Source organism: Colius striatus, chromosome 1 (assembly GCF_028858725.1).
Source record: "Colius striatus isolate bColStr4 chromosome 1, bColStr4.1.hap1, whole genome shotgun sequence".
NCBI lineage: Eukaryota > Metazoa > Chordata > Aves > Coliiformes > Coliidae > Colius > Colius striatus.
In genome coordinates this window covers 95,261,419-95,279,915 of record NC_084759.1, presented here as the reverse complement: position 1 = coordinate 95,279,915, position 18,497 = coordinate 95,261,419, and the positions used below count along the sequence as shown (strand labels likewise).

The window sequence follows — 18,497 nt, the reverse complement described above, 5'->3', positions numbered from 1 at the left end:
GGCTGCAAGCAGTTATCCTGAAGCTTGTTCTTTTCAGCCGTGGCTAAATGTAGGCTTTGGGTTCATTACTCACTGGAAGTTGACAGTGCTGCTCTTCATTTAGCTCAAGGCAAACAATTCTTTTCTTCAGCAAATGCTAATAGACTTTTTTGGTCAGCATTGCATCCCGTGTGATCTTATATGCATACGTTATAAAGCAATATATTGTTCCCTCTGCATTGTTTTATGTTCCCCTGCCATGCTAATGGTGCAGCGGACTGTAAGAGGTCTTTCAAGGGATGTGTGGAAGTTTCCATTTCAATTTGCTCTTTAGTTCTGCATTTACTGCAGAGTTGCAGGTTGCAGTTAAATTGTTGTATCGTATTAGGAGTCTCTAAATTAGAAAAAAATATCTCGTTTTCTTGCCCATAGGTATTGGGGGCATTGCCAGCATGCCATCTCTTACAACTGTTGCCCCAGTGCCAATGGCATCTATTCCAGTAGTAGGAATGTCTCCACCATTAGTATCTTCTGTTCCTGCAGCAGCAGTACCTCCCCTGGCTAATGGAGCTCCTGCTGTTATACAGCCTCTGCCTGCTTTTGCTCATCCTGGTATGCTACATACTGTGACTCTGTTTACTCTCTTGCTATAAACAAATTATTTTGCCTTTTTTTTTTTTTTTATCCAGAGAACAGTAGACATGGAATTAGCCATTTTAACTTACTTTAAAAAATGGCTTTGGATAAGGACTGCACATTGTTTTAGCCCAATGTAGTTCGTTAGTAAACTTGTATCCAAGTTAAAAGAAGAAACTTGGACATACCTTACTGTAACAGTCATGCTGAGCAAAATATTAACCCTATTGTAACAGCAATGTGATAAACCTAGTTTGCCAGTAAACTTGCCTAGAAATTGATCCTCTCTATTTAAAACTACCAAAGTACTGCTGTTTATTTGGATTACTTTTAAAATATTGGACTACTTATGACTTGTAACAGTAATCAGAATATAATTTGATATCAACAGGGTTTGCATAAAAGTGCAAAAGTAAAAAGACATGAGAGAAATGCCTGTGTGTTTCCACATAATTTGTTAGACACTGTAATTTTAATATTTTTAAAGGGGTGCCATTAGAAGAAACATAGTGCTTGTTTATGTTAGGAACTAAATGAATGTCACTGATATTTTATAATTTAAAATGCTAATACTAATATATACATATATTTTCTTATCTTACAGCCACATTGCCAAAGAGTTCTTCCTTTAGTAGATCTGGTCCAGGATCACAGCTAAATGCGAAACTACAAAAGGCACAATCATTTGATGTGGCTAGGTAAGTTAATGTGGAATGAATGTGTCTGTGTTTGGTTCCTCAGAGTTAGAAAAACTACTTCTCTTTCTGAAAGTATTTTCTGAGATAATATTTACTTGCAGAAATCAATTCCTACTGAGATCCTCCTTCAGGGTATCATAGGATGCTGTGGTTTTACTCCATAAGTAGTGAGTCACTGAAACAGAATGATTAACTGTTTCAGTATGTGTTGACACTATTTTCAAACTCTTGAAAACTTAGTTCTTGGAAAGCATTTACTTCTGTAAACATAATCTATGTTTTACAGTACTGAACAGGCACTCCTTTTAGTGTGAAAATATAACTAGTATTCTAGTTCAGCATCTATAGGATTATTTGTAAAAGCAAAATAGTTAATAGTTCTCATATTTTAAATGCACTCCACATAACTGTTCCTTAGGTATACTTCAGGTTCTGCATGAAAAATCACCTAAAAAGGTTTTTATATTATTTCAAAGCCTGGGAAAATTCATCATTAGGCAAAATGTATTTTACTGTCATCTGAAGAAATACATCTAACGAAATAAAGCTTTCTTAGAGGAAGTAAAGTAGTGATTTCCCAAAGGCTTTATAAATTGAACTTTCTTACAGATCTATACAGCAGATTTTTTTTTTTCAAGAAGAAAATGGCTTGAGATGGTATTTTTAATTATCTAGTTTTATTTTATTTTTTCTTGTGCCCTGGTATTAGATATGTAACATTACTGATTGTTGGCAAATAGGATTAAAAATATTTCAAAGCAAACAATTATTTTTCTCTTGGAAATCTAGTACCGTCAAGAACACAGATGGTGCTCTGATATGATTTCCAGAGGTACAGGAAGATATCTGCTTTGTCTCTAACAACACTTAGCATTTATAATGAATGAAGTTCAAAAAACTTCAGCTGAAATGGCTTGTAGATATTCCTTAAGAAGACTGTCATAGTTTTGGGATTAACTATATATGAGTCTTGGTGGTCACTTTTGTTGCCAACAGAGGTCTGAACCTCAGATAAAATGGTTTCTTTTCTGAGGTGAAATTGCATGGTTTTCTGAATCTGTTTGAACCAGGATTGGGGCTTCCTTAGCTCAATTGCGGTTACTTCAGTAACTCTGAAATGTTTGCCAGCAATGAAGGAGGGTATTCCTTCACAGACTGCTGGTAATACTGAGTGATGAACTGGCCTATGTCTTCTCAAGTTTTATTTTGGAGAAAACAGATAGCGAGGTAATTGGTTTGCAGAGTTTATGGAAAGAGAAGAACAAGAGCTAAAGCCATTAAATTAAATGTAAGGCTGAAGTATTTTTTTTTCTAGCTGAGAATTATTTTGAGAAGGGTGAAATTCAAAGTTCCATTTGCTTTTATCACTCTCTCTGCCGAGTCACCGGTAGTGAACTCTTGGCATGCGTGGTGTTTGGCATACATGAGTCAACTGTTTTGTCCTGCAGCATTTTTTCTTCCAAAACTACCATTTGAGTATCCATGAAGAAAATTTCATTATTTAATGTGTAGTAAACTTCACAGATACTTCACAGATCAAGATAAAAATATAAATAAGACAAAAGTAGACTTAATGTGTAGAAACTCCAAATGTAGCAGAACTAGGGAATTGCATGGATAAAACTGACTGTTTTGGGGATTTTTAAAATTTGATTCCTGTTTTCATTATTTTAGATGCAGCTTGTTTTTGCTTTACTCCCATGAAAAAGTACAATTAAAAAAGCACAATGGTTTGGAAATAGAAAATAGAAATAGAGGTTTTAACTATTTTGGGTCTTGTCCTATGAGAATAGGATATGAGGTCAATTAGTAGAGTATTCATGTAATCCTTTGCAGCTCAGCTTTCAAAGCTCTTACCATGCTATCTGGTCAGTGGATCAGGGAAAAGGGATTTGGAGGTTTTGCTTCATTTTTGAACTGTAAATTGGTGTTCTCTACAAGTGCTTATTTAATCTGTCTGCCTTTTTTTTTTCCTTTTGTCAACCTTCATGAAAAGGACCATGTTTGAATGTGCCTAAAGACAGAAAAACTGTACTAATCATTGTTTTTTAGTATGAAGACTTGTCAGCCTCTAAGCATGGGAAATTATAGCTACAAATCGCAGCACTCAACCTATTATGTGAATGAATGAGAAGTGGGAATATTACATTAGACAATTGAGTTCCATTATGAGAAACTTCTATTGCTTTCAACTGTAGCTTTTTCACACTTTTTTCCTATGTTTTCAGAGTATTTTACATGTTTTCGTTAATCAGCTTAAAAATTATTTGGCTGAAAGTGAGCTATTACTTCTGCTGACTTTGTTAAGGCAATTCCCATTATATGTTTAGATAAAAGCTTGTAGCTCTTTTTTTCATTCAAGTTTACAAAAAATAATCTTCTAATACACTGAATTATGATAAATGTTTTCAAAGAAGTCAAGCTTGTGGTTTCAGAAGTAGAGGGGAATGTTTGTGAAAAGAACCATTTCAGGCATAAAACTTGATATCTGTGCAGCACTTTTTATCTTGTTTTATCTGTTACCTACATGTTATTACATTTAAAATTATATCCCCCTCCTCCAATTATCCTTTTTCTAATTCTAGTGTGCCTCCTGCGGCAGAGTGGGCTGTACCTCAGTCATCAAGACTGAAGTACAGACAGCTGTTCAATAGCCATGATAAAACAATGAGTGGACACTTAACAGGTATTAAAGCAGTTTTGGTTGTCTCTTTTTTTTTTTTTTAAACTGTAAAAGTCCAATTATAATAGCATTTAGAATACCATTCAGATAGTAAGAGACTCTCACTTTTCTCTGTTGCCACTGTCAACATGTTTCTGTTTGCATCTTCCAGCTGCTTAATGGTCATGTTTAGAGGCAAATATTCATTGAAGCTGGGATCATTTTATCACCTTCTTTCTTTTATTTTCTGCAAAGCAAGTTGGCACTGGCAAATGATTCCTGGAATGGGTTATGTGAAATCTTGTGCAGCCATTTACAGTGTTAAGTTCATCCACTGATGAAGATGCCTGTGCAGTTTCATAAAGAAACCAGAGTGGTACACTTTCTTAGTTTTACTAGTTCTGGGAGCATCTCTTTGCCTTTCATAGCTTGTTTTAATTTTTTGTGGGTTTTGGGCGTTTTTTGTTGGGATTTTTTGTGTAGTTCGTTTTGTTTTTTTAAATCTGAGTGATTGTAGTAGAGAAGGTTAAAGTAATTTTTAGTATTTTTCCTTTGGATCCTAGTTCATGCTGATAACATCTCTTTGGTGTTAACTATTTAGAACTCAGTTTTGCTTGTGCAGTAATTACTTGGTAATACAAGAAAAGGAGAAAGTTGCTTATTGTTTTGTTAATCCTTGTTTTACTTTGTTAGGTCCACAAGCAAGAACTATTCTTATGCAGTCAAGTTTACCCCAGGCTCAACTGGCTACGATATGGTAAAGATATATCTATCAATTTCCATCAAACAACTGTACTTAAACCTCTATATTGTATTCTGTGGGTTTTTCCTTCCTTTTTAATCTCCCTCCATTGACAAATCAATACAATTTGCTTGTTTTAATGTATACCTTTAGGAAATAAAACCTACACTACTGTACTCATATTAATATTACTTCACAAAAGTAAAAAAGAGCATCTTTCATGCTACGAGCACGGAAGATTAAGTTGTGTTTCAGTTATGGGGTTTTTATGCTGATTCAGTCTCACATGTCTTCCACATTCCCAGCCATATGTAATACAGCACCAGTGAAACTTAAACATTTGCACAGGTAGTGCAAAAGGAAGTTTAATACAGAACCATGGTTTCTTTGGGACATATCTGCCTTTTATGTGAGTTTCTAAGGGCTTATTTCCAAAGGGATGGAGTTACATTTAAAATAGTGGATTTTAAAAGAATTTGTCACAGCTTCTCTTTTTCCTTTCGACTTCTTATTTGCTGAAGCTTGTTACATTCTTATTGTCAAATGGAAAGTAATTTCTAGTTAACTTTCTGTATAAATCTCTGCTTGGAAATAATTCTAAACTCACTAATACATCTGACTTTTGCATGAGGATGTTGACTGTGTTGTTGTTCTAACATGGTGGTTCAATTGCATTTGCTTTCCTTGCTAAACATTTTTGTTATGTTATATTTTTTGTTTTCATTTTTGTTACATCTTGAACAGCATTCTCTCCTTCTCTGTTTCCTAACAAAGCTACTATAAGGAAAAAAAAATCAACCCAATCATACAGCAGATGATTAACCAAAAAATACTCTGCTTGATGCTAGTATTTAAGTAGGTTATGTGGGCTGCAGAATGATGTCAGCATACTCCAGGAGTTCTAAACATAACTCTTTTTATTTTTGACTTTCAAGACTGCCAAGTCTGTTGAGATAAGGAATTTATTTTTCAGCTTTTGTTGTCGTGCATGAGAAACATGGGAAATAGTGAAGCATTTGGGTTTTGCTTTTTATTTGTTTTGAAGAAATAAAGCAATGTGAAAAAATAGTGAAAGATTGAACTAATTTTTAACTGAATATGTTACAATTATGCTTTTTAACGGTGGTTTTTAGTATTTATGAATTTACTTACTTTGTACCTTCCCTTTAAAAAGGAATCTTTCTGATATTGATCAAGATGGAAAGCTTACAGCTGAAGAGTTTATTCTGGCTATGCACTTAATTGATGTAGCTATGTCTGGTCAGCCGCTGCCACCTGTACTGCCTCCGGAGTATATTCCACCTTCATTTAGGTAACTGTTTGTGATTCTGGGATCTTGCTCCTAATTTTTTATTTAATTTGGGAAAGCTGTCCTGTGAGTGCAAAGTACAAGAGATTGAAAAGTAGCCCCTCTCCTTTTTGTACCGTTTATATGGCACAGAGTGCCTTCTCGTTACGAAATGCTTGTTTAACTTTTTCGTGTTATTGCAAGTACTGGATGCTGCAAGTAGCAAGAATTCTGTGTAAGAATACAGTTTTGAGCAATGTTTATGTTAACATACCTTCCAAAACTTACTCAATCTGGCCATATATATTTAAAGTGTTATAGTTCAAGCTTCACGTGAGATGTACTGGAATTCAAAACATGCTATGAATTTACACTGTAGTAAATTCAGATATCTTTTTATGCAGTTATATCTGTGAATAATAGTGGTGAGTCATTACTTCTGCTTCTCTATTTCACATCTTTTTTTGGAGAAATGGGTGGGAAGACAGTAACAGCAATGGAAAGAAATGTTTGCATACAATCATAACTTCATGTTCTTTAAAGTATCCTGAAGATTAGAGTTTTGTTGTGTATTCCGTGTGAGGTCTTGTTTTTAGCTTGACTATAGTGAACTCTTCCTCAGTCTTTGCAACTTTTGCTATGATTTAAATCAGCACTTTTCCAGCTTCAGGCTGGTGACAAATAAGAGCTCTTGGGGACAGCAAAGAACATATCTGTAGGTTGTATGGTGCTTTAAACTAGGTTTCACAAGTCACCAATGTGTGCTGTTGGGACCCGGAGAGGATACTCTTATCCTAATGGCAATGATTGAGTAAAGTCCTCTAGACAACAGTGAGCAAGCATTAAATATTGTTAAACATGACATCATTACATTTAATTGACAATTTCATCATTAAATCATAAATAAATTTGGTGGGCATAGATTCTTTTAAGCAACTTGCAATTATCATTTTATTGACAGAAGAGTACGCTCTGGTAGTGGCATATCTGCTGTAAGTTCAGTATCTGTAGACCAAAGGTTACCAGAAGAACCAGCATTAGAAGAAGAACAGCAGCAACTGGAAAAGAAATTGCCAGGTGAGCAAGCAAAAATAGGTAACATCTTGTGTGTTTTTATGAGATTATCAGGTTATATGCTGTGAGATTGTAAAGGCTTATTAAGAAAACTTTTCTTTACAAATCAGTTTGTGACATGTCAAAGGCATGACCAAGACATTTCTTTGTCCATCAAATTCCTGGTCATTGCATGATCTTTCATGCTGGTGACAATGGAGATATGAACAATATTCAGACTATTTAACTTATCCACTCTCCACAGAGGCAGAACTTTGCAGACATATTATAGGACTACAATGAAAACTTTTTACTATGTCCGTGTTCTGACTTGGAGTGTAATTTGGCTTAGGCACTCTTGAAAAGATCACAATATACGTACAGAGGCCTGCTGTAACAATGTAATTTTATAATACAAGCTTTAGCAGCTCTACTTTTGGAAAAAAAATGAAAAAAAAGGAAAGGGGGAGTGGGAAAGGGTGAAAGGTAGAAAACCTCCTAAATGATAAATGACTAAATAATAGAAAACATCTTAACCCTTCTGATCATCCCCTTACTCTTCTTAGTGCTTTCTTTACTTTTGATCTGTTTTAATCTACGATGACCAGAATGTCACACAGTTGAAGATGTAGCAGCGTGACAAATTTATACAGTGCAATAATAATGCTTCTATTTTTGTTCTAAATTATTTTTTAATTTAAAGAATTGATTCCTAACACTATATTGCTTCTTTGATCACAGCTTAGATCTGAGTTGATGTTTTAGAAGACTGTCCACAATAATGCCAACATCCTTTCACAAATCTGTTAACCATTTCAGATCTCATGAGTGTGTGTGTTGAGTTAGGATGATTTTAATTCATGTACACTACTCTGTATTCATTAATGTTTGGCTTTCCTTGGCTTCTTCAGGGATCTTCCCAGATCACTCAGTTTTGTGCGATTCTTCTAAAGCTCTTCGCAGTCAGGTTTTTATTTTGATATCAAGACTATCTGGCATCATCTGCAAAAACTTTCTTGTTACTTTTCAATCTCTTCCAGATCATTGTTGCACACTGAACAGCACAATTGCTAGTAGAGATCTTTGAAGGAAGTTACTGAAAATCTGTCATTGTGAAAGGTGATAATGTATTTCACCACTTAATTCTAATCTTTGAACTGTTTGTTAGATCCTACAAGGAGCTTCTGTCTCTTTCCATACCAGATTAGTTCAGGAGATGTACATGTGAGCAATTCAGATACAACTTTTGTCTTTGGTTTGCATTTTGTAACTAACTGCTGCAGGCAGTCAGCTGGGTGATTTGTGGCTGTAGGAAGATGAAAGGAGATAGCAGGGACAGCTGAAGCAGACCTCACTGAGGTCTCAAGATGAAACATTTGGTCACAGGTGAGATGTGACTCTCCTGTATTGGCTCTTTTAAGTCTTGTGTCTCTCAGATCAGAGGATTTTGTTATGCAGGTTGTAATGTCAAGAAGGTCAACCACGGCCTTGGCTTTGTTTCTCTATTAGACTCGAAATCACACAAGTATTCTTCTGTTGACCCAATCTTCCTTTCAGACTTGATTGTTGATACAATTGGATCTGTTAGACTTCAGAGGCAGCTCTTTCCTGCATTGTTTTTCCTGTGGTATCATATTCAGTCATTTATACTAACTAACTGTCTATAGTAGCCTCTGCTACTTTGCCCAGTGTTGAAGTAGACTGACTTGTCTGGCTTTCAGGATCATTATACTCTCTTTTCTTAAAGACTGATGTTGTGCTTGTCATCTTCTAGTCTTACAGAACTGATGGTGATTAAAGAATAGATTGCACAGCACAACTAATAGTTAGTCAATTTTGTATTTGAGCTGTGAATTAGCATTGTCTAGGTTTGACAACCTGTTACTCTTGATTTTTTTTTTACTTTATTCTTTTAAAGCCATCTGCTTTCAGTTAAAGAATTAACGTGTATAAGGCTTTTGCTGTATTTGAGGTATAGATTTTTCACTGTAAAGATCACTTATAATAGTGAATGTCATCTTGCTGCTTCATTGGCTTTGCTAAATCTGACTAGGTGGTGTAAATTTTTTTTTTAGATATTTGAAAGAGTTTTTATTGTATGCTCCTATAACACTTTAGAAGCTTTCCTTCAAACATAGTAACACAAGCCAGTAGCTACTTATTTATTTTGATAGAAGTTGTACTCTTCTGTTTTCGTACTCTGGATGTGTTTTGTTTTGTTATCTCTGGTAATTACCTTGATTTGCTGGGTAAACATACTAGCTTGTTGGGCAGCAACTTTAGAACCCAATGTTTCTTAGTAGTGTGTGTTTTCTTACCCTTGAACATAGTATCTTAATGTCTGTGCTACTTGCATTTTGCCTTTTTACCTATTCATTTTAACTGACTTTCTTGACATAATTTTTTTTCCCTCCTTTTTTCTTTATTTCTTCCATCAGTGGGAATTACAGTCACATTCTTTATCAGTCTGTACTTCACTATTCATTGAAATTCATGACTAATTTTAAACAACTTGACAGACATCAAAGTGGTTCAATTTTTTCAACTTTTTTGAAATTTAGTGATTGGCAATAGGAAAAGTGCCCAAATTTAGTTAAAAAAAAAAAAGAAATCAACCGTTTCAACAGATGTCAGGCCAGTGTGTCAAACTGTTAGTGTATGCACACTTTGAAGTAATGTATGCTATGTCTTGACTGGATTTGTATGCCAAAAGTGTACTCGTTGGGTATGCAAGGAGGGAAATATAGAATGTAGGGTATGGGAATGGGACATTGAGGGTTTGAAAAGAAACAGAAGGTTTCGAATGAATGATCTGGATCAACTGTGAGGAAGAGGCCCAGGAATGTAGAACAGGGGAAGGACAATCCCTGTTATTGCACAAGAATGGCAGGGAACCTGTGTTGGAACTGAGGTCGTTCTTTTAGTACAATAAGTGATGAGGATGTGAATCTTCAGGAATCCAGTCATCCTGAGTTGAGCAGTTCAAGAAATTAAGCAAGCCATTTATTTTCCTGACATTAATGAGTAATCTTATGAGAATATCATAGAATCATATCAAGCGTAAATATATTGTGGTAATTTGCACGATGGCTTTTTGGTAATATCATCAGCTGAATTTTTTGACATGTAGTAATTTAAGTGTTGACTCTTGTACTATTCTCAAATGTATAATGGAGCTCCAGCTCATTTGTCCTCAGAGGGGATTAGCTGGTGAATGATTTGTCTACATTACATCCACTTGTTGGGCTTTGTAGAGAAACCTAGATGCCTGAGGAATGGGAACCAAAATTTGCACCTTGATTTCCTAAGGATATGAGTTTAAGGGGATCTACAATATGAATGCTAATGAGTTACTTGCAGAGATAAATTATCAGTAGTTGAGAGCTGCATCTAGTACTGTTGGAAGGTTGCTTCACTTCGCTTCAGCATACACAGATTTGGTTTTTTTTCCAAATCAGTAGCAGGATATAACTCTCCTTTACCTCGTGTTTCCGCATACTCAAGTTACATTTGAAGATAAAAAACGGGAGAACTTTGAACGTGGCAATCTAGAACTTGAAAAACGGAGGCAGGCTCTCCTGGAACAGCAACGCAAAGAACAAGAGCGTCTAGCACAGCTGGAACGGGCAGAGCAGGAAAGGAAAGAACGTGAGCGGCAGGAGCAAGAGCGTAAAAGACAACTGGAGCTAGAGAAACAGTTGGAAAAACAACGGGAATTGGAGCGGCAGAGAGAAGAGGAAAGGAGGAAAGAAATAGAAAGAAGAGAGGTAAGGAACTGACTAAAAGAAAGGTAGTTATGTGACTGGCAGCTGTGTTTAAGAACAAAATGTGGTATGTACACTAAATATTTTGCTGTCGTTTTTAGTATGCAAACAATTAAAGAAAGCTTAAATTTCTGAGTTTTTGAAGGTAAGGGTTGGCTGTCTCTTTATTTTTCATGGAAATTGAATCAATGAGGCGTTTAGATCCAGGACAATGTGCTCCTAACCTCTGTCTTCTTTAAAAATAAGAATAATTACTAATTTATTTGATATAATGAGGTACTTGAATGAATGAAGAAAACCTTGTGGGTATTGGTGGCATTTACGATTTTCCTGTAATGAGTTAATTTAATAAAGAAAACACATACTGATTAACTTAAAAAGCTCACATTATCTCACGTGGCCAAATAATGATGCATTCAGTGCAGTGGCATCTGACTGTTCTTTGCAAAACTGCATAATGTTGGAGGTTGGAAAAGATATTTGGTGCTATCCTGGAGAGTTCTTGAAGTATTGATGTGAAACAACTTATTAAATCAGCAAATTGAATCTTGGGATTAAAATGCAGTAAAATTCAGTTTAGTCACCTATCTGCTATACAGGGAAGCCCCATTTCCCCAGTGCTCCAAATGAGCATTTAAACAATTCAGCAGTTTTTGTACTTAAATAGAAGCATGTGTTTAGTCCACAGTTTATCAATGTTTTTATGTTAGCGTTTTAACTGCATGTTAGAATATGAATATCAGTGATTAGAATAGTTTCTCAAAATAGATTTTTCATATCTTTTTAAATTAAAAAAAAATCCTACAGGCTGCAAAACGGGAACTTGAGAGGCAACGGCAACTTGAGTGGGAACGTAATCGTCGACAAGAACTACTAAATCAAAGAAACAAAGAACAAGAGGACATAGTTGTTCTGAAGGCAAAGAAGAAGACACTAGAATTTGAGCTGGAAGCTCTGGTAAGTGATCGCATTGCAGATAAAACACACAAGCACAGTAGTGACTGTGATATGGCTGTGTTATTTGCTATGATTTCAACTTTTAAACATTGAACAGAAGTACTTTTTAGATCTGGAGTTACACAACAAATCACTGATAAAAAAAGAGATTTTTTTTTTTTCTTTTTTCGAAAGAATGATAAAAAAAATCAGTTGGAGGGAAAGCTTCAGGATATCAGATGTCGACTGTCTACCCAAAGACAAGAAATCGAAAGTACAAATAAATCTAGAGAACTGAGAATTGCAGAAATCACACATTTGCAACAGCAGCTACAGGTGAGAAAACATTCTCTAATTTTGTTTTTAGCCTTTCATTTAGACCTCCTCAACTGCATCAATATCTGAAGCAAACTTGACCCAATATATGATGTGCTGTTCCTTGTACATAAGAAATTGTTGTAGATAATTTGTCGTTCTTGTAAATGTTCTTCAGACATATCTAGGAATTGCTTCTTACACTTGAAAGTGTGTCTGTGGTTATATCTTTGTTCTCCTTGAATCGTCTTGTGGAGGGCAGTAGATAAATTTTTTTGACTGAAGATGTGAAAGAGTTTGGGGAGATGAGGAGAAAGGAATTTTGAAATGCATTTTTGTTGGCACTGATTGCTCCTTTGTGTGCTGAAAGACTTCACTGAAGTGGCTTGTTGATGATGCTTTCTTTTGAATTAAAAAATAATGGCTTTCAAAATTGCAATTACCAGTTTAGACGAGTTAGTTCTTGGTCTAACCCTGTTATTTGTCTTTCTTACTTCTCTATCTTGACTTCTCAGTCAAATTAAAATGGAATTTAGTAGATATCTGCCTGTAGTGAAAGAATATTTTTGTAATTTCTCAGTTTCTAGGTGAGTCGTAGTATTTGATTTAGAGATTTTTTTTTTCTCTTTGTTAGATATTTTGTCTTGCTCGAAATTAATTCCTGTCATTAGTGGGGACTCTCAGGGGAATTCTACTGCTACATAGTCTCACACATTATAAGGGCTTAGGTGTAAAACTTCTCTTATAGCTTAATCTTACTGTTCCATTTCAAGTTTCTAAGCATGATTAACTTGGTATATGGATTTTTAAAAAGTCAGAACTTGAAAGTTCAGATTTTCGTTTTATATATGAGAATTTGTTTGCCATTTTTTCCCTTCTTCCTTAAAATGTCTTACATTTCTATTGAAGCTTTGTGTACATCATTACACCTTTCACAAGTCATCTTTCTTTTGGCAGCAAGCTGTCATAAAAAGTGTAATTTAGGGATCATATTCTTGTATAGTGTTTGTGTCCACTTAGTACAAACAAGAAATGCTCTTAGGGGACTCTCATGACACAAACAATTGCCACAGTTAGGCTTGAGACCACTCATCTTTCTTTAATGTAATGATCCTATATTGGCAGCAGAAAATGAAGACAAACAGCTCTGTATCAAGTTCATCAAATAAATTGGCAGTACTGGATCAAAGAGACAAAAAACTGACTGTGCTCATAAAATGCATGAGAAAGACCCTGGTTACTTCAGTGAGTTAAAGACTACTTAAGTATGCAGCTAATCTCCATGTAACAGCAACAACCACCTGAATTTCCCTCTAGGCCTTCCGTTCCAAAGGCTTACCCCAGAAGTGGTCTAAGGTACTGCAGCTTGCTTCAGAAGAAACTAAGCAGCTGTATAGCTATTGATAGATAGATACTATTTTAAAAAAATGAATGGCATTCTTATCCTACTTTCACATGTCATTTCTGTTAACTTGGTAATTTTTAGCATCTGTTACTTTATATTTTCTGATTACAGAAGCCATCTTTTTGCTTTTGTCATACTGCAACAAATTTAAGAAGGAAAAAATGATATGTTACATTAGAAAAGTGGTGAGTCATCAACATTGTAGTAAAGACCAAAGTGTTACAGTTGTGATAGTCTCCCATTCTAACAAGCATCATAAAAAGAGTGAGGAAAATTTTATTACTGTCAGGAAGTTGGAATGAACTTCCACAGCAAGGTGTAATAAATGGAAGGTGCAAAGAGAAGAAAAAAAAGTGAAACCAACCTGATTGAGAAACAGTTAACGAGAAACATAAACTGTCTATAAGCAGATGTGGTTATGTAGCTTTTTAATAAGCACTAAATAGACAAGAGGTAGTGTCCTTTTTAAACTGATTAATACTTTTTTATTCATATTCTTGGCTGATTGTAGATGTCACTTTTCCCTTAGCTGCAGCTTTTATGCATTGTTTCTAACTATGTCACCATCAAAAGAAAAGTTAAGGAAGGCAGAGGGATTCTTCACCTTTTGAACATTTAGTTTGTGCTATATTTGACCATTGCGATTGGGTAATAAGCAGATGGCTTTTTTTTTTGGTCTTCATCATTTTGACGCTGCTCTGAAATTTTTATTGAAACATCTGGTGAAGTACAGTGAATTTTGCACAGTTGTCTACAATTTGCTCTTGTTTTGGAATCACCGCTATATTTGTAGTGATTTTTAACCATCGCTGTTCATTGCAATTGATACTAGATTATATGTATCCAGCAGTTTAGTTAATGTCTCTTCACTGTCTGAATTACTTTGTTTACAATGAGTTTAAGAGCGCTTCTGTAATGAATATCATGCTTGCATTTCTTGGCAGCGGTTTTGTGGGATTTTGGGTTTTGAGTTGTATTTTATTTTTAGGTTGACAGCAATAGCTGTGGCTTTGTGGTGTGACCTTCTCCCAGGTGATCATTGATCTCAACCACTAATATTTCAATTAGTGTCGCTTGAGAGGTTTATCACAATTGTGATCCCAAAAAGAAGTGTCACTACTTAGTAGAAAAGGCCAAATTTTATCAGACGAGTAAAGAGTAAAGTAGTAAATTACTTGTTTTAAAAGGAGATTTTGACCCTCTAAATTCCCCAATAGATTAAATAGTCAATATTGTCAATTATCTTTCTAGAGTGTCTTGACATGTCTTGACATGGAAATGTTTTAGTTTAATACAAATGACACTTGCTATGGAAAGATGAGTTGATTCAAAGGAGTAATTATTCTTCAACCTATTAATTAGTTTCATGATTGAGTTTGATTAAACTTGTGGAAGCAATTGTATAACAATTAAACTCAGGTAATGAAAACTTGTGCTAGTTATATAAATCTGTGGTATCTGATAGAGTGATATTTCCAGCGATGTTTGAAAGGATCCCACATTCTAAACAGCTCAAATGTATAATTCTCAGTCATGTTTATACTGTCTACGGGACTTCTGCTAGTTACTTACAGGGAGTAAGCATTATCTCCTTGATGAATGCTTTGGTTCCCAAGTAATTAGACTTTCCTCTGAAGCACTGGAAGCATAGTATGTGACAGAGATTTAATACATATAGTAACATCTCAGTTCCTCACTGTCTTGCTCAGGATATAGGAGCAGAAGAGAACTTTCTCTCATTAGATTGACAGGCACTGTTTTTTCATTGGTTTGTTTGCCTTCTAGTGCTCTACGGGACACTATTCTGATTTTACAAATGTCATCTTGCATGAAACTTCAATGTTAGTAACACCATTAATTTTCTTACATCTGTTTCTTCAATAGAACTAGAGGATGAGGGAAATCATGCAGTGGATTCTCTTAGAGTAGATGCTTATTACATAGATGTGATTTCAGAAAGAAGAACTTGACATTCATGATGCCTTGGTATTCTCTGTCCTTAAATACTCTCCAAAGTATTCTGTGTATTAAGATTGAGTAGTCTGGAGTTTAGAAGTATTCTGGGCTTTAAAAATAAACAACTAAGGTTAGGGTTGCATTCCACACTGAAATAATTGTGGTATGTTGTATGTTACTTTTTTATGCTTGAAGAATTACAGTTTTTGCATAAATCTTGTTTTATTTTGACATCCATTCTGCTATTTGGCTTATCTAAATGTTTCTTGAATTGGAATGATACCATTTTGATAGCTTTGTGTCTTGAAAGGTGATTTCCTTTATCTTTCTCTTGAAGTTCAACCATCAACACATTTAGTTTACTAGAGGCCACCTTTCTTCGATTATACTACTTGAAAAAATAATTTCCACAATGTCTGTGTGCTATACTAATTTAATAATGCTGTTTATGTTTTTATCTCAAACTATGGCATGGAGCAGACAGATATTGGGAGGAGGATATAGTGGAAGGAAAAGCATGAACACAAAGGGCAGTGTTTGCATATAGTTTAAGAATATGGAAATCTGGTGATTGTTGGGATGGAGGCAGGTCTCCTCAGGCACATGATTTGGAAACTGTTGCATGATACATTGCTGTTTCTCCTTTGGTTCTATATAGGGAGTAATAGTCCCATGATGGGAGTATCTGGTCTTCATGATATCCTTGAAGGGTAAGAAAGGATCTGCTGATGCTGTAGTCAGTGTAGCTGAACAGTGAGGGAGACATATAACACCCAATAGGCAAATGCATAGTTTATCTTAATTTTGATGCTTTGTGGATTTATAAATTCCTTAACTCTGCTGTGCCATGTAAGTATGTTTTCTGGAACACAAAAGGATTGCAGTCTGCAGTCCTTACGTAACCATGAGATCCGAGCTCTTTGCTGCAGAGGCCCAATCAAAGACTGCCATGAGTAAAGTGGGACAACTGCTAAGTCACGTCAGTACAGGCAGCCTCGCATTCTTGTAACAAAAACTAAAAAACTTTTCATGGGACTCTGTCTGGTATTAAGTGATTAGGTGACATTTATTCTTAGAATCGTATGATGTCATTTGCAATCCTTCATGACAAGTTGAAATTGTCAGATTGTTGTTCCTCTAAAGCCTGCACCTCAGGACAACTGCTGAAATAAATCACTTAGTTTATCTCAAAGAGGGGATGTTGAAACTCAGGCAGTTTTTATAGAAGAAGCTGTTTCACCTCATGCTTCTATAATATGTTTTGACAACTTGGAATTGGAGGTCAAGGCTTCTGAAAGGTGTATGAAGTAGCACTTCATCCTCCAGAATGACAACGATTTTATACATATATATATGTGTATGTGTGTGTATGTATAGATCCATCAAAGGAAGAATTTCTCATCTTCAGGGTCTCCTGTACCACATTATGACTGTGTGTTGGACTGGAAAGAGATCATAATCCTCTTTCAAGAGTGCTAAACTGAGAGATTGAGGACTCAAATGTTCTCTCAGAGAGCTTGTGTTGTATACCTTTTGGCCATAATATATTCTTTTAAAGTTAATTCCATTATTTTATCTTTAAATAAACTATAAATATTTGTCTTTCTATTCCTGATCAAAGCTAATATTAATTTATTAAAATTAAATGGTTAATAAGTGTTCGTGTTAACATTTGCTGAACTCTATCCTTGTCTTTTTGGCTTAGATTTCAAATAATTCCAAGTCAAGTTACATATTCAAGTAGTATTAATTCTCAAGTAATATACGTACATTTGATATGCACAATTTTTTGTATCAACAGAGAACTGAGTGGTAGTACCACACAGATAGCGTTTAGATAATAACAGTAATTCATAATTTAGTGGCAGAAAAAGTAATTTCAAAAGAAATGAAAATGAGAGATCTTATGGCTATACTTATCCCTCCCTCATCTTTTCCTCTGTTTCTTTTCTTATTTTCTCTCTCCTCATTGCCCTTTATTCAGGAGTCTCAGCAGATGCTTGGAAGATTGATTCCAGAAAAGCAATTGCTTAATGATCAGCTAAAGCAAGTTCAACAGAACAGTTTGCACAGTGAGTGTGTTTTTGTACCTAAGTTTTTGTGGGACATGATACTACATCGCACAGTGTACTCTGTAATTAATTTCATTTTTTGTGTTGCAAGATTCATATTGAAATATGTTGCTTTCTATGACCTAAAATACTCCATGTAAGAAAATACTTACTTGACAATACGTTTAAAAACAGGAGATTCTCTTCTTACTATCAAAAGAGCCTTAGAAGCCAAGGAACTAGCCCGTCAGCAGCTTCGAGACCAGCTAGATGAAGTAGAAAAGGAAACCAGATCTAAACTTCAGGAAATTGATATTTTCAATAATCAACTGAAGGTAATCTTTGACTTTTTAACCCTTTCTTCTAAATGTTCAGTTAATTATTTTTGAGCTTGATTATAGAAAAAAATATGGAAGTAGAATGACTGATTTAGAAACTCAGTTTTGGAAACATTCTCAAATTATTTTTTGAGGACTTGTTGTTATTTAGGGATTTGTTGTTGTTGTTTTGGGGGTTTTTTTGGTTTTTTTTTTAAGTAAATACCACATGGCATCCAAATGCAGGTATTGAGTCAGGGATTTGCATAAGCTATTTAAGAATAAATTTGAGCTCTGATTCCAGGTCCATGATTACAAATACAAAATTGCCTTTTGCATGGGAAAAATGCAAGACTGTACAGCAAATCTACTGGAATCAGTACTTAAAAATTAAATCCTTAAAAAAGAGACTTTTAAGTCTCTTTTTTTAATTTTCTACTGACATTCAGAATTTTTATCTTCCGTTCACAAACTCATGCTCGTTCCTGAATGTAGTTGTCTATTGTTTGTGATTTCATGCTTTATTGATCAGTCTTTTGTTAAAACTGTGTGATTTTTGTTTATTTCTGCACAAGAAAATGACAGAAATTGCAGTAGAGGAAGTATTCTTTGGAGGGAAGTTATAAATCAGTCTTTAGTTACAAACTTTTATAGCATTCTTTTTTTTCATAAATTATTCTAATCTTTAAGTACTT

General features: G+C 34.9%; 1 protein-coding gene across 4 annotated transcripts in view; it reads left to right on the top strand.

Annotated features, from left to right (window-relative positions):
- Positions 1 to 18,497, top strand: part of ITSN1 (intersectin 1) — a 139,587-nt gene that overhangs the window by 47,309 nt on the left and 73,781 nt on the right. For 3 of the 4 annotated variants that reach the window (XM_062001421.1, XM_062001413.1, XM_062001437.1), the window contains exons 6-16: positions 412 to 591; positions 1,220 to 1,313; positions 3,899 to 3,999; positions 4,669 to 4,732; positions 5,892 to 6,029; positions 6,967 to 7,082; positions 10,563 to 10,825; positions 11,630 to 11,779; positions 11,954 to 12,094; positions 17,419 to 17,506; positions 17,681 to 17,820. In XM_062001421.1, coding sequence (XP_061857405.1) covers positions 412 to 591; positions 1,220 to 1,313; positions 3,899 to 3,999; positions 4,669 to 4,732; positions 5,892 to 6,029; positions 6,967 to 7,082; positions 10,563 to 10,825; positions 11,630 to 11,779; positions 11,954 to 12,094; positions 17,419 to 17,506; positions 17,681 to 17,820 — 1,475 coding nt within the window. The remainder of the gene's footprint in view (positions 1 to 411; positions 592 to 1,219; positions 1,314 to 3,898; positions 4,000 to 4,668; positions 4,733 to 5,891; positions 6,030 to 6,966; positions 7,083 to 10,562; positions 10,826 to 11,629; positions 11,780 to 11,953; positions 12,095 to 17,418; positions 17,507 to 17,680; positions 17,821 to 18,497) is intronic. The other variant, XM_062001429.1, reaches the window with a different exon arrangement.